This window comes from Amblyomma maculatum, chromosome 10 (genome assembly GCF_055883805.1).
Source record: "Amblyomma maculatum isolate TAMU_Amacu chromosome 10, ASM5588380v1, whole genome shotgun sequence".
NCBI classification, from domain to species: Eukaryota; Metazoa; Arthropoda; class Arachnida; order Ixodida; family Ixodidae; genus Amblyomma; species Amblyomma maculatum.
In genome coordinates this window covers 76,166,281-76,188,085 of record NC_139353.1, presented here as the reverse complement: position 1 = coordinate 76,188,085, position 21,805 = coordinate 76,166,281, and the positions used below count along the sequence as shown (strand labels likewise).

Below are 21,805 nucleotides of genomic sequence, written 5' to 3'. Positions count from 1 at the left end.
TATATCTCTGGATAACACTATTTTCTGGTTACCATATTCAAAATTGTAACACATTGTGGTTGTACAATACATTTTGCGATCAATCGGACAAGTACTAACAGCAGCTCGCGACATGAAATATTTATCAGCAGCGCTCACCTGCCATAGTTGCTGTCCTGCAGTGCATAGGTGCAAAGGACAAAGCCTCAAAGAAAGCCAATGAGCCAAGATACAGTAAAATCTCGGTGATAGGAACTCGCAAAATTTCCTGGCCGAAGTGCATTGTGTACAATGAGCAAAATTTTGGTTGTTCCGAATGCTCTTCCGCACCATTACGGATGATATGAATGCGCGAACTGCAACCGAAACCTTGAGCACTACGCACTGCCCACACATCGCTGACTCCACGATCGCCAGCCGCGCTGTATGTACGCATCACAAGCAGTTTGCAGTTCACACCTTGCTGACGCCGCGATTGTCTGTCGGGCTCATGTCGCGAAAAGCTTTTAGTGGCGCGTTGCCCGCAAACCGCAGACATCTCAACCGCAGCAGCTGGCAGCGCCGTACGCAGCGGGCGTGCACAGACTGCACATCGCTGGCTCCAGAATCTTGATCCGCAAGCAGTTTGTGAAGCTGCGCAGTCTGCATGTCGCCATCTCCTGTCGTGCTGTAAGCGCCTCGAGAAATTCGCGGAGGCACGCGGGCCGCACGTCGCAGACGTTGCGATCGTGCCTGTAGCGCTTCATACGCCACAAGTGGCAAGCTGTGACCGCGCAGCCATAATAAACCTTCTTGGACGTAAACAGAGCTGCGCGACTGCCTTTCCCGCACTTCTGCACACTCAATTTTTTTTGTTTTGATGATACGAATGTTCGGACAATATGAATTTTTTCGCGACCCAGTGAGATTCGTATCACCGAGGTTCTTCTGTAAAGGCACCCATTCCCATAGAAACACGACTTCATGAGGAGAAACGCAGTTATTTCTTTTGCGATACCTTAGGTGCACTGGGGTGAACCATTTGAGAACTACAACTACTTGCTTGCATAAGAGTGGGCTGGGTCTGGCGGATGCAGCATGAAAAAAATATGCAACGACAGTAAGGCATTGCAATGGCTTCTCCGCATGTAAATAGTGTAAGAGGGCAAGTAGCCGGAAGCAACCAAGGAAGCAACCACGGCTCTTCATTGCCTTTTACAAACTGGATTTATTATTAAATATCTTCCACGCTTAGGACAACGCAAATAAAGACTGAGTTTTACAAGAACTAAGAAAGGAGCTGTTCGTACTTGATGTTATAAATGCTAATCTGCTCCTTTACGGAGCGAAAGTCTCTATTCTGATGTCTTTGTACCTCAATCATCAGTTAATGTTTTTCAATATCAGGCAGCTCGGATGATATGTTTTTCCCCGCATTTTTTAAAGAAACATATCAAGAGGTTTCATTGATTAAAGAAGCTGCAGTGGTGGTAACGAACTTGCAGCAAAATTATTGAGAACTATGGAAAGTGATCCTCCAATCATCAGAGGAGAGTGAGTCCATTGCTAACAATGCCCCCAGAATTTTACCAGGAACCATCGGCAGTCAGCCAGAGAAGAAATACCTTGCACCCAGCGGGAAGATGAGGGAGCGTCTTTACTGCCGATGTTTGTCTACGTACTAGTGCCCTCAAAACAGAGCACAAGAACGAACAACATTTCGTTTCGCGGCGCGCCCTGCAAGCGGATGCGCACGCGTATAGCTTGGATGCGTGTTGGTCCCCCGGATGTTTAGCGTAGCACTTTTGGTGTTTGCCTCGTCAGCAGCTCGGGCGAAGGAGACCGCTTTTTCCCCAAACTCGTGCTCCGTTTCATTTTGTGGGCACTAGTAAATTACTAGTATTTACTTAGGCACAAAGCGACTACGTAGCCAGAGGAGAGCACGTGCAGTTGCATGCTGCCAGCTGCAAAACCGCCTATGTCTTCACCCATGTTCCCCACTGTCGGTCTGCTTATCACCACTAACCTAAGCAAACAGATTCTCTAACCTCGCATTGCCAGCGCTCTTTGCTGTCCTTGCTACTGACTTGCAAGGGCTATTTGTGCTGAATCTGGCAAGCAACTACATGACAGTCATAGACACACTGCTTGCCTTTATTTTTTTTTCTTTGTTTTGTTATTTTTGCTACTTTTGAGCATGAACTACAGTCGAACCTCACTATAACAAACACAGATATAGCAAATTATCAGATACAACGAATTAAAATTAAAGCTTGGTTGGTCTATGCCTTATTTCTGTTGGAGTTCTTTCAGTATAACGAAACAAAAAATTTGAAATTTGGCACTAGACCGGTTAAAATGAAGCAGTTTTTTTTTGCATTCACATGGCCAAAAATACGTAAAGGAGCAGGGAAAAGCATCAAGAAATGCCATTTTCAATCTATTGAATTGCCTTATGTTCAAATTACTCGCGCGTTCGCGTGCCGCGTCATCTAGCGGCAGCAAACAAAAACTGCCGCCAGCAGCTTATGGTCTCCGAGATCACATCCCACGCACGGAGATCTCGGAGGTCATAAATGGCCATGGCATGAGCACTGCAGCCGCTGCTTGAGACCGGCCATGCCATGAGCCTCTGCCACTTTGACTGACCTATGCGAGCGCTGCACTGCCAGAGTTTGTTGCTATCCAGTTGCAATCCAACACAAAACAGAGGGCGAGATTTCGCATTTATACCAAGCTTCTAATTAAAAAATTGTGCGTTTTCGCACCTTTTCACTGTCCATATTAGTGTGCATTTTGTATCATTTCATTAGCAAATTTATTTACAGAAATTTAAAACGAATATCGAATATAACAAAAACTTTCGTGCCCTGTGCTACTTCGTTGTAACAAGGTTCGACTGTATTGTAGAGCCGTGTTACAAAAGCAAGAGCAGTGGAGACCATAGCCTTTGCCGAGTAGATGCACCATCAGTGCTTAATAATGACATGTTCCATCTAGTGCAATTGCTTGCTGCAATCACAGACATTCTTCTCACATGTTCAGAGTTTTACTGTCACAAAAAGTTTGCATGGTCCAACCAAATTCTCGCTAACACTAGCTAAGAGACTGCCGGCATAGTTAGTCCATTACATCTGTAGCAACAATATGTTGCATAGAGTTTTCAAATACAAGCACTTCAATAGGGTGGCATTGGGGCATCGAAAAGTACTCGAATATCAAGGAATTTGCTACTAAAAAGTTTGTCACAGAGAGGTTTAACTGTATTCGTATGTCTATACATCTTGGTGTCTATATTTGGGCTGAGCTGGTATACTACGTTAAGGGCATCTCGTGTGAGATCATAACAGCTGCACTCCTGCGCTTTTAAGTATGGACGGAGGTCAAAAAAAAGGACGTCCAATGCCTGCATATGTTACACAAGAGAAAACCTAGGTAGAGGGGTACACGAAGGTCGCCAACTCTTGCTTGGTTGCAGCAAGTTTATAAAAGTTTCATGCAACACAAATCAGAAATAACTGTTTAAAAGTTTAAAGAAATGCCCCCCAAAGTTTCAGTTCTCCTAATGAAAACCCTTTCCCATGTGAATCAACTCACAGCCTAGCTGCATCGATGAGCTCCGGTGATGGCACAAAGTACCGTTCTACGGCACGCTTGGGGCGCCCGCAGGCCTCCTGGAACTGCTGGATCTGCCGCACAATGTGCTGCGTCTCTTTCACACCACAACGAACAGCCTTCTGGAAGTCCTGGATGAGCACGTTGTCAGCCGACGCCTCCAGCATGACTGCGATCAAAGACACACACTTCCCAAGGAGCATGTCTGTGAAATGTCTCGGGGACATCTCAGGGAAAGACTTCATTCCTCAAGCTCAAATCAGCATTTTCTTTTTTTAAATTCCTGCCGATAAAAGCCTTGCAGTTTGAAAAAGCGAAATTGAACACAGGACACAAAGTAGGAGACCAAGATGGGGTAAGCACTCTCTCATATCTCTTATGTACTGTCCTGCGTTTCTTACCACTGCGACACCTGGCACTTGTCAAGGCAATCAGACCAGCAGTGATGCAAAGCTAAGGTAAAATGAAAAGTAGGAGTCAATGAATATTTGAAATTTCAGATTAAAAAAAAAATTGAATAAGTTTTTTATTCAACTCGTATTCGTATTTGAAAAACTGATATTTGCAGTTTCTGAATACACTGAAAATTTTCGAATTCACCGCAGCTTCCCCGCACTATGCGCTTGACTGTAATGCTTCAAGGCATGGGCTGTGCAGTGAAGCCTCCTCAAAACGTGACGGGGCGTTTTGTGAAGACTGAAGTAGGACCTTCCTTTTGTGAAAAGAGCCTACCTAACAGACTGTACAAAGTTGCACTAGATGAAACCCGAGAAAAACGTCGTTCTTACTTTATTTCACCTTAAATGCGAGATCTATCATACAGGTGCACACAAGATTAAAAATACTGTGGTACAAATGGTTTTGGCAGTTTCCATAAGCTCATTCGATAATTCGACCTTGTAGTTAATTCTGATGTTTTTTCTGGTCTCTTGAACGCTGAATTAATGAGAGCTTACTGCATTCGGCTGCAATATGACAGCTCTGCTCAGTTTCACGCAGGTCCTTCCTGTACAAAAAATTGGTACATTTAATTCTCTAAAATCTATACTGCATTTTTCAAAAAGGTACACACTTCTGTGCAATTCTAGCTTAACTTTAATTGCAACTACTACCATGTGAATTTGGAAATAAACGAGACTAACAAAATTTGCTACTTTTTTGCATTTCAAGAGGATTTAGAATAAAGTCACCTTAACACACAAAGTCTGATGCAGCATCGGTCCCGCCTCTTCAGAAGCCCATCATACTAGATAGTAATTTTACTCCAAAGGGCTTGTTGAATATAAAACTCTTCAATAAAATGAAACACCAAATTTTGCCTCCTAAATGAGACCACAGTGTGAATGTGTCAGACACCCTATCGAAATGTGACCATCATGGTGATGTGATCAGCGCAAGCCACTTTGAAGCAAATTTTGAAGCAGCAAAACATGCTTTCAGATTAGGTGCATGCATAGTATATTCAAGATAAATTCGCACATGTTGACATTCTACAAGCTTTTTCTTTTGCATACCAAATAAATCTGCCTTCGAAAAGCTGTAAAAGGTATGTCAGTATGAAAACCAAAGGTGGACAGCACGTAACTAATTTTAAAGCAAGGTGTATTTCACATCCATGATAGAGTGCTTAAAAGGCATACAAACAATTAAATCAGTTGGACAATAGATTTTACCTTTTATTTTTATGACACAAAACTGCACCGAGATGGAGAGCAAGTGTGTTTCACACATGGGCTGAGCTCCCAAGTGGCGAGTACAGGCCATAAAAATTGACCGATCCAAGGATCTTTTGCAAATGTGACACTGCATCGTATAAGTTTCTTCAAGATTTATTTTTTTTTTTAATCTGAAAGAGGGCTGATCAGAGTGCCAGTGCGGCTACAATCAAATGAAATTTTCCTGGCGACGATCTGCCATTTCCAGTTTGTTTCATATGATGAATGGTTTTGAGAACGCTCATACATATGCACATTCTTTCCGAATCAACCCTCAGAGTTAGCAACTGTCCATTCCACTTTTATGTTCTGTGCCTTGTGCGTTCTGCTGCGACAATCTATCTTGAGCATCATTTAGCAGCCACTGAGCGAATGCTGCTAAAGAGTCAAAGCCTAGCTAAAGAACATTACATATGAAAGAACCGGCATGCTTCAACTAGAGGAACCCGAAAGCAGGGCACACAATCAGCCAGTTGTTAATTAAGCACACTGTCTTGGAGGTATGAAAAAAACGCATGACTGTCTTGCTTCAAGGCTTGAGCCTAAAGGCTTGGGTCAAGAGCAGCGAAGGTTAGGCTTGAAGTGGCGTCAGAAAGCATAAACAGCAAACTTCAATGATTCTAGAATTGTGACTGTAGGTAGTATATTGCGCAAACTGCGCCACTTTTCAACTTGAGGCTTAAGAGCTCTGAGGCCCCATTTTCAGCTGACATGATGCCACAACACGCATTATCGCGGGACAGATATGACCAGGTATCGGGGCCTGACCTGTGGTGCACGGAAAGGCACGTGGTGTGCCTGTCGTAAAGAGGGCAATAGCTACGCTGCAGGCAGAGTGAGGTAAGAAAAAGATACAGCTACTTTGCTGGCATGAAAAGCAAACAAATGGGGCAAAAAAAGAAATAAGTGTAGCTGCTGTGGGATACAGTGAGGAAAATGAGGTAGTGAAAGAAGATAACTAGACCAATGCCATTTTCAAGCAGGTAACACAAGTCGTGAGCTCTGCTGTGTAGGGCCACCCAAGATAGGCAGGTCACGGCAGAGAGTTCTGACAAAATGTGATTCACTGGAGAAGGTAATGGCAACCCACTCCAGTATTTCCTGCCAAGAAAACGCTATGGCCAGTCACAATACCATTAATGATATGGTGCCGGAAGATGAGCCCCCCAGGCTGGAAGGCGTCCCACATATTATTGGGGATGAACAAAGGGCAATTCCTAGTAGCTCCAGGACGAATGAAGCGGCTGGGCTAAAGCCAAAGGGACACTCAGTTGTGGACGTGTCGGGAAGCGACCGGAAAGTCCGATATTGCAAGGAGATATATCACATAGCAACATGGAATGTAAGATCTATGACGCAAGGTAAACTGGATGTCGTCAAGCGAGAAATGGACAGATTGAACATTGATATCTTGGGTATCAGCGAGCTCAAGTGGACCGGAATGGGAGAATTTAACTCCGGCGACTATTATGTCTTTTATTGTGGGCACGAACCCAAGAGAAGGAATGGGGTCGCTCTCATAGTAAACAGAAGAATGGGCAAAGCAGTGCTAGGGTACAACCCTAAAAACGACCGAATGATTTCACTTCGGATCCAAGGTCACCCTTTCAACATAACAGTTATCCAAGTCTATGCACCGACCCCTACTGCTGAAGAAGCTGATGTTGAGAGATTTTATGCGGACCTACAATGTCTTTTAGAACGCACCCCATCATCAGACGTCGTTTTTCTCATAGGAGACTGGAATGATAAGGTCGGGAGTGAAGAAATATCCGGAATTATAGGCAAGTTCGGTCTTGGCGAGCCAAATGAAGCTGGGCAGAGCCCAGTAGAGTTTTGTCAAGAAAACAACCTGACCATAGCGAATACTCATTTTCAACAACACAAGAGGCGCCTGTACACATGGACTTCACCGGACAGTCTGTACAGGAATCAGATCGATTATATTCTTTACCGGCAGAGATGGAGAAGCGCTATACAAGCAGTAAAAACAAGGCCTGGGGCCGATTGTGGCACCGATCATCAGCTTCTTGTTGCCAAAATTAAGCTTCGATTGAGGAAAACGCAGAAAACTAGAAGGCCTTTCAGGTATGATCTGGATCAAATTCCATTAGAATATGCTGTGGAAGTGAGGAATCAATTTCAAGAATTAGATCTAGAAGACAGAGAGCCAGAAGAGATGTGGACTGATGTTCGTGATATATTACAAGAAGTTGCTACTAAGGTAGTTCCAAAGCAAAAGAAATGCAAGAAAGCAAACTGGTTATCAGAAGAGGCTTTGCAAATAGCTGAGGAAAGGAGGATGGCAAAAGTTATGGGGGAAAGAGAAAGATACAAGGTTCTCAATGCGGATTTTCAGAAAATAGCCTTCCTGAACATACAGTGCCAAGCAGTTGAGGACAACAGCCAATTAAGGAACACAAGAGCTCTGTATAAGACAATCAAAGATATCAAAGGAAGCTTCTGTGCTAAGCTGGGCGTGATAAAGGACAAACGAGGCAAGGACCTCACTGAAGCCTCAGAGATAAAGAAGAGGTGGCATGAATACACAGAAGAACTGTACAAGAAGGACCCGAATGTGCAAACCCAACATAAGACGGTTGTGATTACTGATCTCGAGCCGGGCATCCTGAAGAGTGAAGTTGAATGGGCCTTAGCCAGCCTTGCTAAGAACAAAGCTAGCGAAATTGATGGCATTCCAGCTGAGTTGCTTCAAAACCTCAACCATGACGCTGTTAACATTCTGCATACATTATGTCAGAAGATTTGGACAACCCTGCAGTGGCCACAGGATTGGAGGAGGTCAGTTTACATCCCCATTCCAAAGAAAGGCAGTGCCAAAGATTGTTCCAACTACCGCACGATCGCGCTTATTTCGCATGCTAGCAAGGTGATGTTGAAAATCCTCCAAGGTAGGCTGCAGCAGTATATGGATCGGGAGCTTCCGGACGTGCAAGCTGGGTTTCGCAAGGGCAGAGGAACTAGAGACCAAATTGCCAACCTTCGCTGGATCATGGAAAAAGCGAGAGTTCCAGAAATCCATCTACTTCTGCTTCATTGATTATGCAAAAGCGTTTGACTGCGTAGATCACAGCAGATTGTGGCAAGCTCTCCAAGAGATGGGAGTTCCAATTCACCTCATCTGTCTCCTCAGGAACCTGTATGAAGGACAAGAGGCCACAGTCAGAACTGGGCATGGTCTTACTGATTGGTTTCTGATTAAGAAAGGAGTGAGGCAAGGCTGCATACTGTCGCCCTGCCTATTTAACCTATATGCAGAGTGCATCATGAGGAAGGCCAGTCTGGACGAGTCTTCAGCTGGAGTGAAGATTGCTGGAAAACGTATCAACAACCTTAGATATGCGGATGATACCACTTTAATGGCAGAAAGTGAAGTGGAACTCAAGAGACTTCTGATGCGCGTACAAGAAGAGAGTGAGAAGTTTGGGCTTAAACTGAACATTAAAAAAGACAAAGATCATGGTGTCTTGCCCTATCAAGACCTGGAGCATCAATGGACAAGAAGTGGAAGCTATGACAGATTTTCTCTTCTTGGGCTCCAAGACTAGCTCTGAAGGAGACAGCAGCCATGAAATTAGGAGACGCCTGCTTCTGGGAAAGAAAGCAATGGTTAGCCTTGACCGCCTAGTAAAGAGCAGAAACATCAGTCTGCCAACCAAGATCCGTATAACTCGAGCTATGGTCTTTCCTGTTGTGATCTATGGATGCGAGAGTTGGACTGTGAAAAAGGCTGACCGCCGAAGAATTGACGCGTTTGAATTGTGGTGCTGGCGAAGACTCTTGAGAGTTCCTTGGACTGCCAGAAGATCAAATCCGTCGATATTGTTGACCATAAACCCTGACTGCTCATTGGAGGGTCAAATTCTAAAGTTAGAGCTCGGCTACTTTGGTCATCTGATGAGAAGAGAGGAGTCACTGGAGAAAGATTTGATGGTTGGAAAGGTTGAGGGTCGTTGGAGAAGCGGTAGGCAGCGAACGCGATGGTTAGATGGCATCCTCGAGGCACTGCAGATGAAGTTATGTGATGTTAGGAAGATAGTGAGAGACCGGAAAGCGTGGCGTGACATGGTCCATAGGGTCACGAAAAGTCGGACACGACTGAACGACTGAACTGAACTGAACACAAGCTGGCTTCATGCTCTCACTCTTCAGCCCACTTCAATGCATAATAAATTAAATGCTCTGTTTACAACTATTCTCTCTCTTTGCAAGGCTATTTTATCGATTGTCTCTTGTAAAACTAGCAAAGCTTGTAAAACACTGAGGGGGAGGGGGGGGGCAGCATTTTCTTCAAGTCGCTGCTTTTGTTGGTGGGGCTTTATTTGCAATGCCCACGTCAGAAAGTTTCTTCAAAACAGGACTTCAAAGGACTTAAGCCATGTTTCGAAGGGAAATAAGTATTTTTCTGCACTCAACACAAGCCCATTGGCCTCATTCATTTAATACACTTCCAGATTCCCACAGTTTACATAGCAAGACTTCTTGGAAGCTTTTATGAAATAAGAAAGCCCAGCAAATGACGAGCTTTAATCTAAATGCATACTAGACATGAACGATCGCACAGGGTCTCCAGCCCCCTCCTTAAAGGGGTCATGCAATGCCTAAAACGGGGTAAAGCAAATCGGTCGAGAGATAGGTGCTCCCTCACAGGTCAATTCACCGCAAGAATTTTTTAGCTAGCTTCATTAACAGCAGAGATATCGGCTATTAAAAATGGCACTCCTCCTCGCTCCCCTCAACTCAACACTCGGAGAAACCAGAAAAAAAACGAAGAAAACAGCTCGGGAACTCCGCCCCGCTAGCCCCGCCCACGCAGCGTCGTCGGGTGACGCTCGGTTCTCAGACTTCCGGTCGTCGCGCCTGTTTTCCCCGAGCTTCGCCCATGCATTCACGGTCTCTGCCTTTCCCGTCCCGTCTGCGTTTGCATGGCTTTCAACCTTGTCTGCTGTCTTCCTCGGCCGCCAGTTTCTTCAGTTTCTTGACCTCTCTGAATTGTGTGCTACAGCAGCCCGAACGACTCGGGTCGTTCGCAAGCGCATACCTGCAGGTGGGAAGCTGTCCACACATACCGGCGGCCGCCGCGGAGGGAGCACTTTCCTTCATATCCCTGTCCCATTCAGCGCAAATTAGCGTGCACTCCTGCCGAGCACGCCTTTCTACAAGACCGCTTTCTTCTCTCGCGCTGCCTGGGTCAGTCTCTTCGGTACCGTCTTCTGCGGTTTGACCAACGGCGGCCGGTGACCCCTCGCGGAGTTGACACGATAGCATCGACTCTGCATGGATGCTAGCAGACGATCGAGCGTGCGAGTTGCCCACGTGCAAACATATGCCGTCGTCGTTTTTAGTCCGGAGCTGCTTTCATTATGGTCGGCAAGAGGCATTTCTTCTGCATAACGAATGGAATGTATACGCGTACGTATCACCGACGAGAGCACGGACTGATGATCACTACAGAGTTTGCATATCGGATGACTAGGGGAGCACGAATTATTCGTCCACGAATCTTAAAATTGAGATTAACAAAAAGGATAGTGTAGTGTAGTTTTTTTTTTTTTTGACGTCTTGTCGCAAATCGTTTAGGAAGTGCCAATGCGTAGCGTGCACGCGTGTTTATCTCATGTGTACGCATCGTCCGAGCCAGAATCGACGGCGCAAAACACCAAGCAGCTCGGCACATTCAGTTCGGCAGCGCAGGTTGTCACTGATTTTCGCAGCGACACGCAAGAATCGCGCACATGAGCATGCGAGCGGCTACGCTAGAGACACAGCGAAGCGGGCGATTCCAAAACACCGTCCGCAGTGGCTTCGACACAAATAAACGAGGCCTAGCGACGACCAGGGAGCAGCGCACGATCGGAGTGCCGTCGGCCGCAGCGCCCGCGGACGGCATCTCTGCAGTAACCTGGCGACATCCGGTGCTGCACATAAGCGGTGCGAATTTGTGTACAGTTGAATCCCGATATAACGAAATTCACGGTGCACGAAAAAAAATTCGTTCTCGCGGAACTTCGTTATCGCAAAAATTTGACGTGAAACGCAGAAAGAATTGCCCAAGCAGCAGCAAAGGCGTTTAATGCCAAAAATCTGTAAGCTTGGTTTGCTTACGCTTCACGGCGAGCAACGCCGTCACGCGATTTTCGCACTCGGTCAGCAAACCCATTGCAACATCGTCGTCTCGGACAGCAACGAAATTCCTGATGACATCAAAAGCGTCCATCACCTGTACGGCGGTTGCCGCAGCCGGCGCTTCCTGTACGTCGTCGTCTTCTTCATCGGAAGAGTCCTTATCATTCCGGGCAGCTTTTATGATCTGCTCATCACTCACATCTTCGTGAACAACAACACAAGCGTCAGCGCCGATGTATTCGTCGAGCTCGAGATTAGGCGGCACGGTTCCTATTTCTCCCAGCGTTTTCCAGGCGGCCGCGATCCCCGGAGCCGGTGACGCCTCTTCGTCGTCGTCTGTAACGCCTGGTGTTAGGCCAGCAGAGTGTACGGGTCGACCTTCGGCAAATCCGGCGTGCCTGAAACAGTTCACAATTACTGAGCGCCCCAGTGTGCTCCAGGCAGCAGACATAATCTGCAGTGCCACGTACAAGTCCACCTTCGTGTCTCGGCCGGTTTCAGTGTTAAAAAGCAGCCGCTGAATTAACCTCCCGCGGTAAGCGCGCTTCAGGCTAAGAATCACGCCCTGATCGAGAGGCTGTAAGACAGACGTGCAATTGGGAGGGGAAAACCTCAGCTCCGTGTTAGTGAGCTTGACTTCGTCGGAGTGATGCGCTGAACAATTGTCCAAAAGCAAGCAAACTTTACGGCCCTGCCGCTTCATGTCGCGGTCGAATGCCATCATCCACTCGGTGAAAATAGCGCGGGTCATCCATGACTTGTTGTTCGCCTTGTACTGCACAGGTAGGCTACGAGTTCCCTTAAAACAGCGCGGCTTGGCACTTTTGCCTATGACTAACGGCGGACGCTTGTCCGAGCCATCCATGTTTGTGCAAAGCAGCACTGTGATGCGTTTTTTGCTGTGTTTGCCGCCGTGACAGCGCTGCCCCTTGAAGTCGAGCGTCCTAGCCGGCAACATCTCGTAGAATAGCCCGGTCTCGTCGGCGTTGTAAATGTCTGCAGGCGCGAAGTTGCTTAAAATTCCGGCCATGTTACTCGCCTTCCAAGCAGCTGCTCCGTCCACGTCTGCTGACATTGACTCGCCGCACAACTTTTCCAACGATGTTATGGCGGGCCTTGAAACAGTTTAGCCAGCCAATGCTGGCTTTAAAATCATCAATGCCAAGTAGGCATGCATAGTTCAAGGCTTTCTGCTGGACGATGCTTCCGGACAGGGGGACGTTGCCGGCTCGTGCTTCCACAAACCACGCATGCACTGCTTTGTCCAACTCTTCATGGAGGGGCCGCGTCACCTTTTTGTGCTTCGAGGATGTGCCTGAAGCAAGTGCCATTCTCACGCTGTCCTTATTGCCTAGAATCGTTGACAGCGAACTTGCAGGAATTCCGAAGTCTTCAGCAATTGCCGCTTTCTTCCTTCCGCTTTCTGCTTGGGCGATTATTTGAGCTTTTTGCTCAAGGGAAAGAGCTTTGCGTTTTTTCACTTGCGTTGCCATCGTGTCCTGCGGATGAAAACTCGTCGTTGTCGAAGAGAAAGGCAGCGAGTGAACAACGCGACCACGACACAAAGCCAAAATGGCGGAACTGCAATCACGTGATTTCATGCTTAATGTGGCTTTGGATTTGACTTGGACTTCTCGCCAATAAAACTAGTTTCGGTTTCGATTTTGAACGCGAAAATTTCGTTGAAGCGGAAACGCTCTGCAAAAATGGTTCGTTGTGCAGAGAAATTTAGGCCATTAATTCTTATAGGATACTCGCGGGGAATAAAAAATTATTCGTTGTCGCGGAAATTTCGTTGTGGCGGTATTCGTTGTGGCGGGATTCAACTGTACTTTCACGATGAAGCTGAGGACAGACTAACTTTTTTGACGCACGCTTTCATTTACACGAAGGTTGATGCTGCTTTTTTAACCGGTACGGTGTTGAATCAGACCAGCTCGTGCTTTTTTCGCACTGCTGCACCGGCGCGCACTTTCAGTCGGACGCACATCGTTTAGGAAGTGCCAATGCGTAACGTGCACGTGTGTTTTATCTCGTGTGTACGCATAGGCCGAGCCAGAAACAACGGCGCAAAACATGAGCAAAGCAGCTCGCCACATGCAGTTCGGCAGCGCAGGTTGTCACCGCTTTCCGATGCTACACGCAAGAATCGTGCACAGGAGCACGCGAGCGACTACACTAGAGACGCAGCGAAGCGGACGATTCTAAAACGCCCTCCACCGTGGCTGCGATGCAAAACAAACAAGGCCTAGTGACGAGCAGGGAGCAGCACACGACCGGATTACCGTCGGCCACAGCGCCCGCGTCTGGCGGCATCGGGTGCTGCACTTACGCTGCTTACACAGTGCGAATTTGTGTACTTTTGCGATGAAGATGAGGGTAGACCTTTTTTTTTTTTTTTTTTTGACGCACGTTCCATTCAATTATCAGCACGCCGCACAAATGGTCAATGCGGCAAAGACGAGACGGGACACGGGACTACAGTACGCTGCTGCGCCGTCGGTTGGTACATGAAGGTTGATGCTGCCTATTAATTCGGTACGGTGTTATTAAATCGGACCAGCTGGTGCTCGTTTCGCACTCCTGCAGCAACGCGCACTTTCAGCCGGACGCCACCACCTTTTCGGTTAACATCGCGAACCGAAGCGCCAAGCTTGGGTTCTCGCATGCATTGCACATGTCATTGCAGCACTCGAGCAGACGACTTTCGCAGCTACCGGAAGTGTGTCCGTGACGTAGTGGCCGTCGCGGCTGCAGCCAATGGCAGCCTGTCGTGGCCTGTCGCTCTGTGACTTCTGACGTAGGTAATCACGGCAGAATAGTCCCGAATCTCGCCGCCACACGGAAATGGCGCAGCCCGAGAATTTCAAAAAACGCTGTTTTTAAAAATTAATAATAATTCGCTGAATTTTTTCCGAGGAGTTTCACTTTGGACGATTGCTCGGAAGCATTTATTCTACACATTAAAAACGTTTGTCAGTGACCTTTCTAGCCGTTTCATGCCCCCTTTAAAGCATGAATAATGGAGGGGAAGGGAGAGCTTTGCACACAAGAATCACTCATCCAGCTTTACGAGGCAGCAACGAATGCAAGTAAACAAACAGCTACTCACCAACCTGGTTATGCTCAGCGCCAGCCACCACAAGGTTGAGCACGCTCTGGGTCATTTGCCGTCGTGTTGGGTTGATGACCACATCGCCGTCTATGAGACCCACACGGACAGCCCCAATGGGTCCGTTCCAGGGAACATCGGAGAGGGACAGGGCGGCCGATGCTGGAGGTCAATGAGGAAGAGTTAATAAAAATAATAATTAAAATAATGAAAGGAATAAAAATAAGTAATAACAAGTGGTAATAATTGAAATAATTATTGGATGGCCCCACCTTCTTTTCGAACATTGCTAGTATTTTGTGTAGTATTTTGGGGTCGTGAGACCACCCATTCCTCGTGCCATCGTTTACATAAAAAGAAAAAAGACATTCAGCAACCTTTGTTGCAAGTCATTTGTGCAAAGTGCTTGAAAATTCTCATTACAAGGTTTTCCCAAATAGTCTGAATTAAATATACTCATGCAGAATACCTACCTGCGTTAATGCTCACAATGTCAGGGTCGTTGATGCCATCCACCGCAAGCAGATTGCACACAAGCTGAAATGAAATGACAACACCTTTAACAAGTTACAAAATATTTAACACCCCCACTTCAGCACAGAGAACCTTTATTAGGGCAGCCAAACATGTTTGCATACCACTGAAAAGCCACTGAGAGGAGTTATTAGAAAATATCGTAGGAGCGTCGTGCACTCTACTAGTTGCAGGTAAAAAAGCCTGCCACATCACCTCAGTCATGTGACTAAGACTATGACAAAGCAGTGGCTAGGAATCCTGCCTACGACAACCACACTCGAGTGTGCAGGGTGATGTTAGTTTACACTGAAGGAGACCAGGTGGTCTAAATTAATCCAGAGCCTTCTGGTGCAGTGCCCTTCATAAGTAGCAAGCAAAGCTCTGAGATGCTAGTTCCCACATATCAGTAGCAGAAAACAAGCATACAAATATACTCACCTGTGTTTCATAGAAGTAACCAGCAGGGAACAGAGGCCTCAATGAGCGGTCTACAACAAATGTGGCAAAAAAATGAACATAAACATTACAGAGTTCCTTACCTCACCACTACAACAGTAAAACGGTCTTTGCTAATAAAGCATGGGGCAAAAAAAACAAGTAAGCAACTATTAATAACTGTACTGTGAAAATCAATATCTGTTTGAAGGTTTTCAAAAATTCACAACACGGCTACTGCATGCAATTCTTTCCATCACAAGGATTAAGTACAAAATGTGTGTAGGGTTCATATTTTGACTAGCTGGTTAAAGGGGCGCCGTGACGTTCGCCAGGCCACTAATTCCAGCCAGCCTCTAGGTTCTCTACACCTTCTCGATGCTCCAAAGACTAATCATAATGGTGAAATCGCAGTGCCTAGTAGTTTAATTCACTTTATTAATCCGTGTTTTGGCACCTACGTGAGCGACACATAACGGCAAAGTTCGTTAACGGATATGACGTTGCCATCTCACTTGGGTACTGCTTCACTGATTAGTTGAGCAAGCGCACTAGATTTTACAATTGAAAGTTCTTCCCATTACTGTCCACTAAAAAAAAAATGTTTTAGTTCCGCATGCGTTCTTCAAGTCCTTGTAAAGATAGGGACTGTAAACTAAGGTAAATTCGGTGTTAATAATAAGCGCGGTGGAACATCTGCTTGCTGTAATGATGGTGAGGTGGCTTAGCCCTTTGTAGCGGGTCACAGCTTCCTTCTGGCAAGGCGCAGCTAAAAACAAAAGAAAGAACAAAGTTCTACGGTCACAAGCACGAAAGTCACACAGCTGTCGCCAACCACCTCCTACGTTGCAGGGCTCCATTGCCACCAGAATTTGAGACGCCGCTTTGTGCTTTCCACTCCTGCTGGCTCCTCAAATCCCAAGGCAGCTTACAACGTTTGTATCTCGGCGGTCCGCGAAATCACTGGACAGTCCAAAATCACGTGGCTGATCGTTTCTGCCGGCGCTCCACAGATAGTACAAGTTGTGTCGAGATCGCTCGTGAAGCGCGTTCGCCACATCGGAGTCCGCAGCCCTGCGCAGCGGGCTTCTGCCAGCAGGCCACTGCCCAGGGAGTTTGGTGGCCCTGTACAGGTCCAGGGTAGGCTTCGCTTTAGCTCCTGTACGCCATTTCTCCGTCTCCACCTTTCACACTCGTTCTCGAACTTTCGCACAAGTAGCGCTCGAGTGATCCGCAGCAGCCACAGCGATGAACGCCAGTGGAACAGCAAAATGGCAACGCAGATTTGCTGATCGTTGAGTCCACCTTGTCGACACCCCCGCAAAGTTGGTGTGGAGCAGTGTCTGGTGGCCTAGGCTAGCTTTGGGCAGACGGAGAAGCCGGTCCTCACAGCAAAGCTCCGCAGCGTCATTACCATGGTAAAGTCACTGCCAAAGCGCGGCTGCAGGTTGAGTCGAACAGGCAACTGTGGTGGATAGCTTCCGATACATCACAGAAAGCTGCGTTTCTCATAGGTTCCGCCCAAGTCGAGCACTGGGTGAGCAAAACTGGAAAGGGGCTCCTCTTCTAACACCGGCTCAGAGGTGTTCTTTTTTTCTTGTATTTAGAATTTTATAAACAGAATACCTCTAGATTCCGTGCACCGATTTTTGTAATTCTTTTTGAACTGATGTTGGCACAGCGCAAAGAGCCTAGAGGTTAGCTGGGATTAGTGACCTGACAAATGTCACTGTGCCCCTTTAAACAGGATGCAAAAAGTAGCATAAAGCAACAGCTAAAGGGAGAATAACTGCACTATACTGACTGCTCACCATTATGTAATGTCTGTTTGTTTGCTTGTTTGTTGTACCTTTTTTTTTGTTGGTGTGAAACTGGCTTTCCCAAAAGAGGTTAAATTAAGTATGTTTATGTAGAATACCTTATAGGCCCCTGTAGGAACCATTGATGATGCAACGGTTACACCCAAAAATTTTCTCAAACCAGCCAGAAAGAAAAAATGTAGCAACAGCTGCTGCAAGTTTCTTAAAGACCAGTTCATCTACCCTGAAAATATTATAAAGAATGAGTTTTGTATTTAACTTCGCAAGAGTTTATACGAAAAACACTAATTTGCCTTCAGAACCACAACTTTGCTACAACTCAGGATATTATATATCCCCTATATATTAAAGTGCAAAAATATTGCATTTACTACAGGCAAAACAGTCAAACACTCATCTATTTTTTAAAGGTGCTTCTATGAGGTGCACAGCAGGAAAGGAATCATATTTCTGCTCATGAATCGCCACTTGCACCAAGTTATTGGCCAAGCCTAATGAACTGGAGATCATACTTCCTAGCTGACAAGCTGAGAACTACCCCAATACTCCTCAATGTTCCTCAATGCAAGCCTTCGGTTGTCAAGCAACCCTGTTATCCCTCATGAACAAACATTCATGAAAGCACACATCAGTGTTTTCATGAATGTGTTTCATGAATGCTTTCATGCCATACACACCAATCACACGACTTGTAAGGATCTCCTTTTCTGTGGGACCAAGCTCCCTGCGCAGGAAGTTTGTAGGTATTCGGCCAGCAGCAGCTGCCTTCTGTCTGTAATCAACCTGGAAAAGAAGCAAAGGATGGAAGTCAAAGGTTTGAAGTGAGGCAACACCAGTGAGAGAAAGCAGTTTAGTACTCAAAACAACAATGAAAATAGGCTTGCTAAGAGCAAACATTAAAAAAAAATGTAGCCGCGTCTTCAGTGGGATGTTCAAAAGCCAAAGAAGGGCGTTATCCATTGTTACCAGCAACGTGGTTCACACAGTGTGTGGCTGCATTTCTCCAATTAACTCTAAAGTTTGAACAGCTTCCAAAAAAACTAACTACTTTTTTTCTACACACAACTGAAACATTCGTTTCGTTGTGCCTTAGTTGACTCTTAACTAAGTTGATGGGTAGGCACCGTACCACAGCCAAGGCACAGTGAGAAAAATTGCTTCAAAGAATAAAGATATTTGAAGATATTTCCTTTCATGGATCCTTGGAGCCGACACAATGTCTAATACGTGGCGTGCATTGTGACCCCAGCGCATTTTCACGAAGCGACAACTCCATCTGCACTCAACACACACTGCTGTCTACAAGTAGTTGTCTACCTTTGCCGATGTTAACGGCCATTTTTAGCTCTCATGTTAAAGAACTACAGCACCAGAAACATTTTAATGCAAGACAAGCTTAACTTTGCAAATGAATTTGTGCTAGTGTGCAGAATGTTCAAATTCCTTTTCAAAGAGCCAGATTGTAGCACTGTTAGACCCAATGACAGATGTGCAAAAAAAAAATGAAAACAAATAAAGAAATAATACATACACAGGCACCAAAAAGTTGTCAGGCTGGTGGCCGCTTTCATTTTAATTCTAACACCTGTGTTTAGGTTATCAAGCCAATATGCAATAACTATGGCACAGAACGCTCAACAGGATTACACATAATTAAAACGAAAATAGAAATAATTGAGGCACCTAGTAATATAAACATTTTAAAATTATACAAATCCAAATACTAACAAGGCAAAGGTCACTGCTAGGGCCTTTAAGAGAAAACATTGTGTTATCTAAAAGCATTTCATTGCTATTTCATTTTCCAGCAACTTTGGCACAAAAATGTTGCATCTATAGCCCCCAAAGTCAACATGTTTTTTTTCTGCAAGAAGGAACGCTCAAGTGTTTACATACCACAAGCGGTAAGAAAGATGCTGATGGGGAAGGCTTGTGCTTGCTAACCACAGTGACCATGACCGACGTGTCACCAATCTGCGCAACTGCGGAGCCATCAGCAAACTTGGCCAAGCGCCCTGCTGACAATCTGAGCGTTTGACTGCAAGATTGATGAACAGTGTGAAAACCAATTTCACATACAGTTACGCACACTATATGAAAGAAGAAGAAAACACAAACTATGCCTACATCTGCATGAAAACTTAAGATAAGAAACCGATTAAGTTAAACAGTAATCTTTACAGTCTGTGATTTCAAAAGAAACATTTTGTTAGTGACAAGACAGTGTTTATACTGCTTTGCATACCAAGGGAATTAGGTTGACATGTGTAAAGCGTGACAAATGTTTTTATAGATTTCAGCTAACATTTTTTGTTGCGCTGTCCTACACCCTGGGGTCTTTTTGTTTCAGTGCTACCCTTACTTCCAAAGCCTGAGCTCCCAATTAGACCTTCATAAAGTTCTACTTAAGAAAACCTGCAATGCCGATCAGTTGAAGCATAGATTGAACAAGTTCAATAGGAAAACGAATGTACAAATCGAAAGTATAAACATAAAACCAAACTAGGCAAAGAACCAAGGAATGACGACTCCACTAAGTTGCGTCATACATAACAAGCGGAAAACCTACAATGCTCTGAGGCACAAGCATTCCACAAGTGCTGAAGCCCGCCTTAAGTGCATGACAGTACCAGTAAAGCTTGCATATTGTGGCTATCGCCAATCAATTACTGTCGGCGAAAAGTGTTGAGCGTGTTAATGGGATCGTTGTGCAATCTCGTTACCTAACGCTAAACGTCCACCTCCATATGCTGCGCAGTCGTACCTCACATAGATTAGGACCAAACAGAAGACAGTATGTCCAACTGTATTCTAATTTATCTGAGGTGTTACTACGCAGCGCACTGAATGCATAACCTTCTACGCAACAGTAAACCAGTAAGAGAAGTCTGCAACTTACTGTCAATCACGAGCATTCGCGAGCCTTCACAAAAGACAAAAATAAATTGAAGACAAACAGAGTCACATTGCTTGGAGCAAGCAGAAATGCGGTTTGGGCGAGCACGGCTCATAACCGCGCAACTCACTCGTTGGAGAGCTGGACCTCAGTCCAATGTTCGCCGAGTGCGGACGCGCTGTGAGCGTGCCTGACGCAGCCATCGTGCCTGTAGAGTACGAAGGGATGTCTTCTGCAGCCGTAACCAAAGACATACCCAACTCTGGAAAGGCACAGGCGCCGAGATATGGACTTCACACACGCCGCGGGCACTTCCATGCTCCTTCCAAGTGGTGCGCATGGGCGCCGCCATGTGCTCCTGTACTGACAGAGGGCTCTCACAACCACTGCTTGTTTTTCTTCCGTAAAGTGCGCTCAGTACTGCTCAATTCGTCTCGTATTATCAATAAAATGCGAAAATAGCAATTTTCTTGACAGATACAATGTTTGGCAAAGGACTAATTATAAAAGTAAAAAGTACCCATCACTGTTGAAATAAAAAGTATTACAAGTATTTCTGTGTAAATATAGACGTATATAAAACCTATATGGTGAATGGTGGTGTTTTATTTTGGTATTTAAAATCAAATATTTTTTTTTATTTTTGTGTTTTTGTGTTCTTTTTTTAAACAAGAACGCGTTTGTAGCGGCGTCTGTCGACAAGCGTACTCTACTGGTAAACAATTGGCCGCGCGTGATTTGAAAACAACCATCTCGCCACTCCCGTGGCATAGAAAAAGAATGCATGTTTTCTTTCTCTATGCCCGTGGAGTGTATGAAACATAAGAGCTAGAAGCCAGCACCCCTCCTCAGAATTATTTGGTAGCAAATAAATGTGTAATCACTTAAGTCACTGCCCTCCTGCAAAGCAAATCCAACCGCAAAACCTTGATCAGAACCCCGTCCCTGTCTGCTGTCCCTAGTACCACGGCTGCTCATACCAGGAGAGTCAGAAAAGAGCTGAGCCCCACCTCCCCTTCTATTGTTGCAAATAAACGTTTTCTTAACTCATAAGGCTTGGAGGCAGTCAGGTGCCAAAAACGGCGATGCAGCTCTGTCATGGTGCGACTAGAATAGGCAGTGAGGTGGTCGCAAATTTTAATCTCAGACAAACCAAATAGTATTCTCAAAGGTAGGCTTCTACCGGTCCAGAAGTCCGTGGGCGGGAGGTTGAAAGAGAGCTCTGTCCAATACCGATGTTCGGCTAGGTCGTTGAACAAGCCGCGGAGCGTACTGCCACGCTGATAGGCTGTTGGGCATCAGTGATGCTAGGGGATCGGGGGGGGGGGGGGGGGGGGGGGGGGGGGGGGGCTATTTCACAGGAAGTGTATGAGGGGCCTTGGCCACCCTACGTGGAATTTTCGGGACGAGGCAGCAACCTTGTTCCACGTGGTGTGGATATGTCCGCTCAGTACGCGACAGCTTGCGCAATCTAGAATACTGGCACGCTGTTCTTTGCAGCCAAAACCTTAAAGGGGTCTTGAAACGTTTTCCAGAAATTTTGCACGGCTTGTGTAAATGTAATCCTTATCCTTCGTCATATAATATACCT

At 45.8% G+C, this 21,805-nt stretch overlaps 1 protein-coding gene across 1 annotated transcript in view; it reads right to left on the bottom strand.

The window, feature by feature from the left end:
* The window catches only part of PNPase (polyribonucleotide nucleotidyltransferase 1), a 59,765-nt gene extending 39,143 nt beyond the window's left edge, over positions 1-20,622 (bottom strand). The window contains exons 1-7 of the mRNA XM_084582978.1: positions 20,345-20,622; positions 19,215-19,356; positions 17,996-18,101; positions 15,502-15,551; positions 15,021-15,084; positions 14,548-14,709; positions 3,556-3,742 (exon numbers count right to left, since the gene is read on the bottom strand). Of these exons, the coding sequence (XP_084439104.1) occupies positions 3,556-3,742; positions 14,548-14,709; positions 15,021-15,084; positions 15,502-15,551; positions 17,996-18,101; positions 19,215-19,356; positions 20,345-20,532 (899 nt within the window). The 5' untranslated portion in view covers positions 20,533-20,622. The remainder of the gene's footprint in view (positions 1-3,555; positions 3,743-14,547; positions 14,710-15,020; positions 15,085-15,501; positions 15,552-17,995; positions 18,102-19,214; positions 19,357-20,344) is intronic.
* Between the last annotated feature and the right edge of the window lie 1,183 nt (positions 20,623-21,805).